The following is a 12,098-nucleotide window of genomic DNA, read 5'->3' on the forward strand; positions in this document are numbered from 1 at the left end:
CACTGAGATCCTGGCTGCTGTTCCCAGATGATGCTCTGCCCCAAAGACATGAGCATGGTTTTCATGGTTCAGCAAAGCTTTGCATTTTCTCCGTCCTCCCACCCATCTCCTTCTCCCCATGGCCCTGCAGAAAGACACAGGCTGGAGGAAGCTCTGGGAGGCCGAGGCACTGTGGAGCTGTTGGTAAGGGGAGCTTGAACTGGAGGCACATCTCGCCACGTGTGTCAATCAGACCCACGTTGAGGACCACAGTGCCTGTCCCTTCCACCCTCCCCCTGCACCTCTCCCATTGAATTTCAACCTTTGGATTTGTTTATCTTGGCCTGACAGACCGAAGATCTCCCCAGAGCTTTCAGCCCTGGCGTGGGCTGCCACCCCATGGATAAACCACATTAACCTTGGGCAGCCTCTCACCTCCACTCTCTTGCCAGTTTTCTCATTGCTTTAGTGCTTTATCTCATCTCCAGATCCTTCCTGTTCAATACCCTTGAACTATGTGCTGGAGGGGAAGGACCACACAGAGAGCATCAGAGACATTTCGATGAAACATGTTGAGCTCTGCGGAATCGGACACAGACAGCCCCCCCCCCCAGTCCCTGCAGGCATTTACAGCCCAGGATATTTGGGTGAGGGTGGCAAGAGCTGTGCTACCAAGCTGTGTGGGTTTTGCAGGGCTCTGGGTGATTTCAGAGCAGGTCAGGCCACCTAAAGCCAAGTGCCGCACAAATGCCTCGGTCTCCAAATCAGTATTACTAACTTGTCCATCCCAGCAGAGGACAAGGCAGCTGGAGGAAAATGTGGGTGGCCATAGCTACACAGCACTGTCTCATTTATATATGAGTTACCTATGCCCCACACGCAGCGCTTGGTGCCGCACCCCACATCAGTGCTGAGCAGTGCGTGTGGAACAATCAGCGCAAGAGGAACATGCGGCCCCTGGCCCACATCATCAGGGGCTGCAGGGGGCCTGGGAGCAGTGCCAGAGCCGCCCCTGCAGCGACTCAGGCCTATGGTGGGTGACAGGCAGCTAGGGACCCCGGGGTGCTGCCAGGCCCAGGTCCTGGGGGGCAACACAGGGACCCCCTCACTGGGTGGCCCCTGCCAAGGCACCGGTGACAGGGCCGTGTTTCTCCATGACCGGATCGGGCCCCAGCCCGCGCAGGCCGTGTACCCGTGGTGCAGGCCGTACCCACCCGTGACAGGACCAAGTTACTCCGGTGACAGGCTGCACCCTCCCGCCCCGCGGTGCAGGCCAAGCCCCGCCCCCTGCTGGCTGTGGCCGCTGTCACAGCTCCAGGTCCCGCTATGACGGCCCTGAACCACACCACCCCAACTGCACGCCGAGCCCCGCCATTAACAAGCCTCGGCCCCACCCCACCGCGGCTCAGACCCCGCCTCGGGCCCGCCCCAGCACGCCACTTCCGGCGGCGGCGGCGCGCGCAGGCGGCGCGTGACGTCAGGAGAACCCGGAAGGGCGGGGGAGGGGGAAGGGGGCCCAGGGGCCGTTCCGGTCCGAGCCTCCGGGTCCCGTCCCCGGTCCCGTGTCCCGCCGCCATGACGCTCGCCGTCTTCTTCGGGTGCACCTTCATCGCCTTCGGGCCGGCGCTCGGCCTCTTCCTCTTCACCATCGCCCGTGACCCGCTCCGCATCATCATCCTCATCGCCGGGTCAGTCCCGAACCGGCACCGGCACCGGAATCGGGAGGGGCACTGGTGTGGGCGTGATGGGGACACTGGTACTGGTAGCGGTACTGGTGCTGGTACCAGTACGGGCGTAACAGGGGCGCACGTACCAGTGCCGGCACTGGTAACGGTGCCTGAACTGGTACCAGTATGGGTGTGACAGTGCACTAGTAACAGTGCTGGTACTTGGTAGCATTATGGACGAGAGAGGGGCACTGGTATCAGTGCCAGTACTGGTACTAGTATGGGTGTGATAAGGGCACTCGTACCAGTGCCAGTTCAGGTACCAGTAAGGGTGTGGTGTGCACTGGTACAAGTGCTGGTATTGTTAGCAGTATGCGTGTGGCAGGGGCACTGGTACCAGTGCAGGTACTGGTACCAGTATGAGTGTGACAGGGCACTGGTACCAGTGCCGGCAGAGGTACCATTATGTGTGTGATGTGGTGCTGGTACCAGTGCTGGTACCGGTAGCAGTATGGGTTTCACAGGGGTGCTGGTACGAGTACCAGCAAAGGTGATGTTATGTGCTTAATGGGTTGCTGTTACCAGTGCCAGTACAGGTGACAATATGAGTGTGACAGAGACACAGATGACAGTGATGGTAGCAGTATAGGTGTGACAGGGCACTAGTACCAGTGCCAATACTGGTGCTATTATGAGTGTGACAGGGGAAACGCTACCAGTGTTGGTAACGGGTGCCAATATCAGTGTGACAGAGGCACTGGTACCAGTGTCCATACTGTCACCAGTATGGGTGTGGTAGCAGAACTACTACTAGTGCTTGTACTTGTACCAGTATGGGTGTGAACAGTGGCACTGGTACCAATGCCAGTAAGGGTGAGTACGAGAGCAGCAGTGGTACCAGTGCCAGTACCAGTGCCGGTGCCAGAATGATTGTGACAGCTGTACTGGTACTAGTGCCGGTACTGGTTGGAGTATGGGTGGGACATGGGACTGATACCAATACTGGTGCCAAGATAGGTCTGACAGAGGCAGTGGTACCAGTGCTGGTGCTGGTACCACTATGGATGTGAGAGGTACCGTTACCAGTGTGACGGGGCACTGACATTAGTGTAGATACTGCAGCTAGTGTGGGTGTGACAGAGGAACCAGTGATGGTGCTGGTAGCATTATGATCCTGACTGGGGCTCTGGTACCAGTGCCAGTAGTGGTGACAGTGTGAGTGTGACATGGGCGTTGGTACGGGTACCGGTAGTGGCACCAGTATGGGTGTGACAGGGGCACTGATACTAGTGCCTCTGCTGGTACTGGTGTGATTTTGACAGGGGTGCTGATACAAGTGCCAGTACTGGTAACAACACGTGAGTGACAGGGTTACTGGTACTTGTGACAATATGTGTGTCACAGGAACAGTGATGCCAGTGCCAGTACCAGTATGATTGTGACAGATGCACTGGTATTAGTACCGGTACTGGTAGCAGTATGGAAGTGACACAGTTGCTGCTGCCAGTGCCAGTATTGGTTCCAGTATGGGCGTGACATGGCACTGATATCAGTGCTGGTACTGGTAGCAGTACAGGTGGGACAGGGCACAGGTACCATTCCTGGTGCTGGTGCCATTATGAGAGTCACAAGGGTGTTGGTATCTGTGCTGGTACTGATGCCAGTATGGGCATGACAGAGGTGATGGTACTAGTGCCTGTAGTGGTGATATAATGGGTGTGACAGGGGCACTGGTAGAAGTGCTGGTGCTGGTACCAGTATGAGTGCGACAGGGACATTGGTACCAGTCCTGGTGCTGGTGTGACTTGGGCACTGGTACCAGTGCTGATACTGATAGCAGTGTGGGCGTGACAGGGCCACTAGTAGCAGTGCTGGTACTGGTGCCATTATGGCAGGGGGAGCCACTGGTCTCACTGTCTGTACTGGTGCCAGTATGGCTGTGACAGGGGAAACAGTACGAGTGACAGTAATTGTAGCATTATGAGAGTGTCTGGGGTGCTGGTTCCAATGCCAGTACTGGTGACAGTATGGGTGTGACAGAGGCACTTGCACCGGTGCCTGTACTTGTATCAGTGTGGGTCTGACAAAGGGGTGCTGGTACCAGTGTTCTTAGTAGTAACAACATTGGTGTGACAGGGGGACTGCTATCTGTGCCAGTACTGGTACCAGTATGGGTGAGAGAGGGCACTGCTACCAGTTCTGGTGCTGATACTAGTATGAGTGTTGTAGGGCACTGGTAGCAGTGCCACTACTGGTGCCAGTATGGGTGTGACAGTGGCACTGGTACCAGTGCCTGTTGTGGTGAAAATATGAGTGTGACAGGGGCACTAGTACAAGTGCTGGTGCCAATACCAGTATGAGTGTGACAAGGGCACTGGTACCAGTGATGGTACAGGTACCAGCATGGACATGACAGGGCACTGGTTTCTGTGCCAGCACTGGTATGAGCATGGACATGACAGGGCACTGGTAGCAGTGCCAGCACTGGTGCAAGTATATGTGTGACAGAGGTACTGGTACCAGTGGTGGTGCTGGTACCAGTATGTATGTGAGAATATTGCTAGTTCCAGTGCTGGTAGTGGTACCATCATGGGTGTGACAGGGGCACTACTAACCCTGCCTATATCGGCACCAGTATGGGTGTGAGAGGGCACTGTTACCAGTGCGAGTACTGGTTACGGTATGGGTATGCCAGGGGCACTAGTACTTGTGCCGGTACTGGTGCTATTATGGGTTACAGGGGTGCTGGTATCTGTGCTGGTACTGGTGCCAGTATGGATATGACAGGTGTACTAGTAACTGTGCCAGTACTGGTGCCCTTATGAGTGTGACGGGGGTACTGTTACCTGTGCTGGTACCGATGCTAGTATGGGTGTGACAGGGTTGCTGGTACCAGTGCCTGTAGTGGTGACAATATGGGTGTGACAGGGGCACTGGTATGAGTGCCAGTTGCAGTACCAGTATGAGTGTGACAGGTGCTGATACTAGTGCTGGTACTGGTTGCAGTATGTGTGTGAGAGGCCCTGGTACCAGTGCCAGTACTGGTACCAGTATGGGTGTGACAGGGGTACTGGTACCAGTGCACCTTTCACACTATATTGTCACCAGTACTGGCACTGGTACCAGCAGTACTGGTGACAATATAGTGTGAAAGGGGCACTGGTACCAGTCCTGGTGCTGGTACCAATATGAGTGTGACATGGGTGTTGGTACCAGTGCCCATAGTGGTGACAATATGGTTGTGACAGGGGTAGTGGTACAAGTGCCGGTGCCAGTACTAGTATGAGTGTGACAGGGGCATGGTACAAGTGCCGGTACAGGTACCAGCATGGGCATGACAGGGGCACTGCTAACAGTGCCCATACTGGTACCAGTATGGGTGTGAGATGGCACTGGTACCAGTGCCAATACTGATAGCAGTATGGGCCTGACAGGGGCGCTGGTACCAGTGCAATTACTGGTGACAATATGGGTGTGTCACGGGCACTTGGTACCAGTCCCGGTACAAGTGTGGGTGTGACAGTGCACTGGTACCTATGCTGTTACCGGTAGCACTATGGGTGTGACATCGGTATGAGTGTGACATGGGTTCTAATAGCAATGTTGGTACTGGTGCAAGTATCAGTGTGACAGCGGAACTGGTACGAATGACAGAACTGGTAGCATTATGGGTGTGACAGAGGCACTGGTACCAGTGCCAGTACTGGTGACAGCATGGGTGTGACAGAGGCACTGGTACCACTGGCAGTACTGATGACAATATGGGTGTAACAAGGGCACTGGTATCAGTGCTGATACTGTGACAATTTAGTGTGACAGGGGCAGTTGTACCAGCGCTGGTGCTGGTACTAACATGAGTGTGACAGGGGCACTGCTAACTGTGCCTGTATTGGTATTAGTATGGGTGTGAGTGGGCACTGGTAGCAGTGATGGTACTGGTAGCAGTATGGGTGTGTGAGGGGCACTACTACCAGTGCCGGTATTGATGCCATTGTGATTGTGACAGTGGCACTGGTATCTGTGCTGGTACTGGTGACAGTGTGGGAGTGACAGAGGCACTGGTACCAGTGCTGGTAATTGTAGCAGTATGGGTGTGATGGGTTGCTGGTACTAGTGCTGATACTGGTACCAGCATGGGTATGACATGGGTATTGCTAACTGTGTCTGTACTGGTAGCAGTATGGGCATGACAGTGGCGAGGGTACCAGTACTGTTTCATATACGGGCGTGATAGGGCCACTGGTAAAAGTGCTGGTTCTGGTACTGGTGAGGGTGTGACAACAGTGCTGGTACCAGTGTCGGTACTGTTACCAGCATGAGTGTGACGCAGGTGCAAGTACTGATTCCAATATGGGTTTACTGTGACACTGGTACCAGTGCCGGTGTCATTACCAGTATGAGTGTGAGATGGGCACTGGTACCAGTGCCGGTACAGGTACCAGCATGGGCCTGTCAGGGCACTGGTACCAGTACCTGTACTGCTATCAATATGGGTGTGACATCGGCACTGGTACCAGTGTCAGTACTGGCACCAGTGTGGTTGTCACAGGAGAACCAGTAGTAGTGATGGTACTGGTAGAAGTATAGGTGTGACAGGGTGCTGGTACCAGTGCTGTTGCTTGTACTAGTATTTGTGTGACTGGGAAGTTGGTACCAGTGCTGGTACAGATGCCAATATGGGTGTGAGAGAGGCAGTGGTACCGGTGCTGAAACTGGCACCAGTATGGGTGTGACAAGGGTGCTGGTACCAGTGCCAGTACTAGTGCCAATATGGGTGTGACAGAGGCACTGGCACCACTGCTGGTGGTGGTACCAGTGCCGGTATTGGTACCAGTATGGATGTGAGAGTGGTGCTGGTGCCAGTGCTGGTACTGGTACCAGCATGGGCATGACAGGAGCACTGCTACCAGTGCAGGTACTTGTGACAATATGGGTATGACAGGGGAGCTGGTACCAGTGCCATTATAGTTGTGACAGGGGCTCTGATACCTGTGCTGGTACTCTTGCCAGTAAGGGTATGACAGAGGCACTGCTAACAGTGCCCACACTGGTACCAGTATGGGTGTGATAGGGCAGTGGTACCAGTGCTGGTACTGGTAGCAGTATGGGTGTGACAGTAGTACTGGTACCAGTGCTGATACTGGTGCCATTATGAGTTTGACAGGGGCACTGGTATCCGTGTCGGTACTGGTGGAAGTATGGGTGTGACAGGGGAACTGGTATGAGTGATGGGTATAATTTTGGTGGTGACAGGGGCACTGCTTCCAGTGCTGGTACTAGTGCCAGTATGGGTGTGACAGTGTTGTAGGTACTAGTGTCGGTACTGGTGCCAGTATGAGTGTGACAGGTGCACTGGTACCATATCCAGTGCTGCTACCAGGTATCAGTGCCAGTTACATGGCACTGATACCTGTGCCAGTACAGGTACCAGTTTGGGTGTGAGAGGGCACTGGTACAAGTGCTTGTATTGGTGCCAGTTATTGGTGTGACAGGGGCACTGGCACCAGTGCTGATAGTGGTACTAGTATGGGTGTTACACGGCGTCTATTACCAGTGCTAGTACTGGTACCAGTACGAGTGTGACAGTATTAACAGCTACCATTGCCAGTGCTGGTACACTATGGGTATGACAGGATGTTGGTACCATATCCGGTGCTGCTACCAGTTTGGGCATGAGAGGGCACTCGTTCCAGTACTTGTACAGTTTCACAGGACATGAAGGGAAATAAAAATAGTAACAATAATAACAACAACATTGATAAGGGAATATACAAAATCAAGTGATGCACAGTGCAAGATTTGCTCACCACCTGGTGATTGGTAGCCTGTCCCCTAGCAGCAGTTGTATACACTGGGCATGACATTATATGGTAGGGAATAGCCTTTCGCATATCTCACAGCTCACTTGGGGATAGGGACTGGGTTATTGCCTCTTTTATGAGTTCTTCCTCCTCCCTGAGCAGCAACCGCCTCTCTTCCTTCTGAAGCACCTGTAGCAGTGCAGGGTTGGTAGGGGTACTGGTGTATGCATGCAGCAGGGGTCCTGGTACACTGTGGGGTCAGTAGGCTATGGTACTGGGACAGGTACTGGTGTGGATATGAGCCTGGTGCTGGTACTGGTGCTGATGTAGGCACAATGGGGGCACTGGTGCCAGTTCTGGTTACCAGCAGAGGAGGAGTGCAGGCACAGCCAGCAGTACCAGTATGGGCACCACCTGCCCAACACTGGTACCAGAATGGCACTGGTACTGGTAGGAGAGTGGGGAAAGCTGGGGCACAGCTGCCAGTGACAGTAACAACACAGAGGGGTGCAGGCGTAGTGCCGATGGGCACAGGCATGGCAGCAGTACTGGCACTGGTCCCAGCCCAGCACTGGTGCCAGCAGGCGCTCTCTCTTGCAGGGCTTTCTTCTGGCTGGTGTCGCTGCTGCTTTCCTCCCTCATCTGGTTTATTGCAGTTAAAGCCAGCGACCCCCGGGATCAGCCGTTGCAGAAGGGGCTCTTGATATTTGGGGTCATGTTCTCTGTGCTGCTGCAAGAGGCCTTCCGCTTCCTCTACTACAAGCTCCTCAGGTAAGGGCATCTCCCACCCTGCTCCCGTGCTACCGGATGGTCCTGCCATCCTCCTGGCTGTGGTGGATGCCAGATTTCAGTTGGGAGTTCCTGGGCTGGGGAGAATGCCTACCATGGCACCCAGACACCTTGGTTCTTGCTGGGAGTGCACAGGTGGTACCTGTGTTGGTTTGTTGACCTTGAGTGGGTCTCAGGTGGTGGAGCAGAGCAGCCCCAAAGTCTGGAGGACCCAGGGCTGAGGTGGCTAGTAGTGTCTCTCTGAGTTTGGAACAGGTGGGCTGTGGGTTTGGCCTGCTGCAGGATGTGTCACATCCTCTCTGCCCTGGCAACTGTCACCAGCAGTGCTCCTGCAGGTTGGGGGGACTCTGTAGGGACACTGGGCACTGGAAAATGCCTGCATGGGGGAACAGAGGAGGGTTAGGGATCTGCCCTTGCCTCCTGCAAGTCTTGTTCCTTTCTTAGGGAGGGTTTTGTGTGAGCCGGGAAAGCCTGAAGGTGGTTTTGGGGCTCTGTGGGCAGCACATCACCGCCAGCCCCATGCTCGGTGCCCTGGCCAGCCCGGGGCAAAGTGTTGGCACAGCCACAGCAGCTCCTGGCCTCCCTGGCACCGGCAGCCCAGAGCACAGAAACTTGTGCTGCCTACCGGGTGAGCATGCAGTGCACCCTGTCCTGCGTTTGGATGGACGGACGCTGCGCTGGGGCTGGGCAGGCAGACAGGGGGAGGCAATGCTGGGGTCTGGCGAGGGGCTGGGGGAAAGCCAGGGGGCTGGGTACGCAGGCTGGCACCGTGCTCTGCGGCAGGGCGCTGCTGGAGGCAGGCAGCCAGAGGGTAGCAGAGCTCCGTGGAGCAGCCTTGTACGCAAACCACTGCATTTCATTTGCCCTGCGGATCTCCGGTTGCAGGTGCTGCTGTCCTCCCCAGACTGAGCTGATAAGAATTATGAAGCCTACCTCTCCCAGTTTCTCTCCCCTCAGAATTTTTCTAGCTCTTTGAGCTCTTCCCTGCACCCCCTCCATTTTTTTCAACATCTTCTAGGCATGTAAATGCGGAGATCAGGGGAGATCAGGTACACCCCCTCAGCATGTGCCTCCCATTCCTGCACTGGGGCTGTTTTCCATGCAGGGGTGGCTGCTTGCTTTGCACCCGATGTCCTGCTCACCCCAGCCCTGCTTTTGTGGGGCTGGCTGGCACTCACATTCCTCTGTGGAGAATCTTTCTGTGTGGCTTTGTGTGGTTGTCACATGCATGGTTTGTCTAGTGGTTCAGGGCGGTCACACAGATGCTCTCCATGGTGGGTGCTGCAGCTTGGTAATGAGGAGATTACTAGGAGGGTGGGATGGTGCAGAGTGAGACCCCAGTCCCATCTGCTCCATCCTGATGCTGCACCATGGCTCGGGAGGTGGTTGGGCTGTGCTGAGCTCCAGCATGCTCTCACCCCACAGGAAGGCCATCGAGGGGCTGGTGGCCCTCAGCGAGGACGGCTGCTCCCCCATTTCCATCGAGCAAATGGCGTATGGTGAGTGCCACGCAGAGCGGGGCACCCTGACTGCAGGGACAGGGGTGAGCCCAGGCAGGGCTGAGCATGGTGCTTGGGGAGGTTTCTTGCACTGAAGCTGGCTGGGAGGTACCTGGGGTGGCCCTAGGAGGCTCTGGATCTGACAGTGTCCCTGTCCCGGCAGTGGCTGGTGTGGGCTTTGGGCTCATGAGCGGCGCCTTCTCCATGATCAATCTCCTGGCAGATGCCTTAGGGCCTGGCACCGTGGGCATCCACGGGGACTCGCAGCTCTACTTCCTGACCTCAGGTGAGCGACCAGCACCCTTTGCTCATGTCTTTGCCCCACCACAGAGGTGGCAGACCTGTGGAGGCTGGAGTCTCCACTCCATGCTGTCCCTGCCATGCTGCACCCTCTACCAATCTGAGCACCTTACAGTCCCCTGTCACATCTTTGTGCCAAACCCTTATTTCTGTCTCCTGTGACCCTCCCTGCTCCTCTACCCCATCCTTCCCACACTTGGGGTCTGCCCTAGGACCTGCCAGTTCAGCCCAGCAGTGCCCCTACTCCCTTTTCCTATCTCCTTTCCATCCCTCCCCAAGCCTGCAGGCCAGGTCAGGACGGGTGTTCCCTGGTGACACCCCTCTGCCACTCTCTACAGCTTTTATGACCATGGTGCTGATTTTTCTTCACACCTTCTGGGGGATCCTCTTCTTCCATGGCTGTGAGCACCGGCGCTGGTGGGAGATCACAGCAGTCGTTGTCATGCACCTCGCTGTCTCGGGGTCGGTGAGTATCTGGGAGAAGAGCTCTGCGCTGGGACCTATGTTTGGGGACAGCTGTGGTGTGTGCTGGTCCCCGTGCCAGGGGAGGAACAGCCTTCGGCACTAGCGAAGCCGTTGGGTTTGGGGGGCTTGCAGCTGGCCCATCACAAACTGAATCCTGGAGCTGGTGGCCCCTGTCTTGCTCCGCTCATCAAGGTGGAGATGCTGCCACGCATCCTGTCCCTGTCCTCTCCTGCCTGCTCACCTCTCTCCTCTCCCACCTCTTTCCCCAGACATTTTGCAACCCCCTGTATGTGGGTAGCCTGGTGCCCTCCTACCTGCTGATGGCCGCTGCTGCTGCCTGGGCTTACCTACTCTCGGGGGGATCTGCCCAGAACCTGCGACGCTTTCTGCTCTGTAAGTCCTGCTCCATAAAGGGGGGGAGTCCTTCTGGGTACCAGAACCGGCACTGGGATGGGGAGTGGGTGTCCCCAAGGCTGGAACAAGCGTGTGATCCCCTTGGCTGCCACACTGGAAGAAAAGCTGGATTTCAGGGCCATGGTCAGGTTTTGTCTCTCCTGGGGGAAGTAAGTAGATGGGTTGAGTCTGGTGAAAACTGACCCACTCTCCTCTTGGTTCCTGCAGGTCTATGGAGCGGAGCCAGTCCTCAGCCAGGATCCTGAGGCCCCCTGGGGTGGGATGTTCCCGTCCCCAGCCACCCCTGCCCTCCCCTTCCACCCTGGTGGCAAAAGCAGCTGTCACCTTCTCTGCAATATCTTTTCTCCTGGACTGGGCAACCCCAGCCAGTCCTGGCAGGGCAGGCACTGGGGTCCGGCTGTGGCAGCCAGCCAGCTGGTGTGGCTGGGACTGGCTCGCTCCGATGCCCCTTTGGCAGCCCCTGAAGAAGAGCTCAGTTTGGGGGGATCTGGCTTTGCTGGCCTTGCTGCGAGTGGAGCCCCACTTAGCCTGCCTGGGAAGGATGCTACCTTGGACCGCTGGAGGCCTGAGCCCAAAGAAACCCATTGCTTCTCCCTGCCTGACGCAGAAGACCTGCCATCCCCTGTGCCAGGGTGGGGTGGGCCCCACATCACCTCCTCACCACAGGGTGGAGGAAGCGGCTTTGCAAAGCACTGCCGCGCTGGGTTGGGGCTGACCACTGTGGTGCTACTTGCTCCGCCTCTTTGCCCAGCCTTGCTGCCCTGGAGCCACGGCCCTGGCACTGGACTGCGGTAGCTGCAGTGAGCCAGCGTCTTGGTGCAGGGAGGGCAGTGCTGGGGGACCCCGAGGGGACTGACAGCACCCAGGATGGAAGGAGGATGGGGAAAAGATGGGAAAAAGCAGACATGGAGGGTGATGGAAGGCTCAGGAGGAGATGCAACGCTGCAACTGGTGCTGGCACAGCTTGGGGCAGGGGTTCAAGAGGTTATTTCAGTGGATCATTGCCCTCTTCTGCACTTGGAGGGGGAGTTTCAGGCGGGTACCAGCCCTGATGCTATGCCACAGGGCTACACAGGAGAAAGTGCTGTTGGGCTCAGGGCTGAGAAGGCATTTTTATCCACAGTGGGCTTTTATACCAATAAAAAGAAGTACTACAGACAAGTGGGGCTGTGCACAGCCAGCAG

At 56.2% G+C, this 12,098-nt stretch overlaps 1 protein-coding gene across 1 annotated transcript; it reads left to right on the forward strand.

Moving 5' to 3' along the window:
* Positions 1–1,554: 1,554 nt before the first annotated feature.
* Positions 1,555–11,159, forward strand: APH1A (aph-1 homolog A, gamma-secretase subunit; the record flags this gene model as incomplete). Its single annotated transcript, XM_082013242.1, has 7 exons — positions 1,555–1,667; positions 8,048–8,218; positions 9,662–9,735; positions 9,899–10,021; positions 10,374–10,501; positions 10,770–10,893; positions 11,122–11,159. The coding sequence occupies 7 exons, from the start codon at positions 1,555–1,557 to the stop codon at positions 11,157–11,159; spliced, it is 771 nt and encodes a 256-aa protein (XP_081869368.1).
* Positions 11,160–12,098: the final 939 nt, after the last annotated feature.

The sequence above is a fragment of the Phaethon aethereus genome (assembly GCF_964289735.1).
Source record: "Phaethon aethereus genome assembly, chromosome: Z".
NCBI classification, from domain to species: Eukaryota; Metazoa; Chordata; class Aves; order Phaethontiformes; family Phaethontidae; genus Phaethon; species Phaethon aethereus.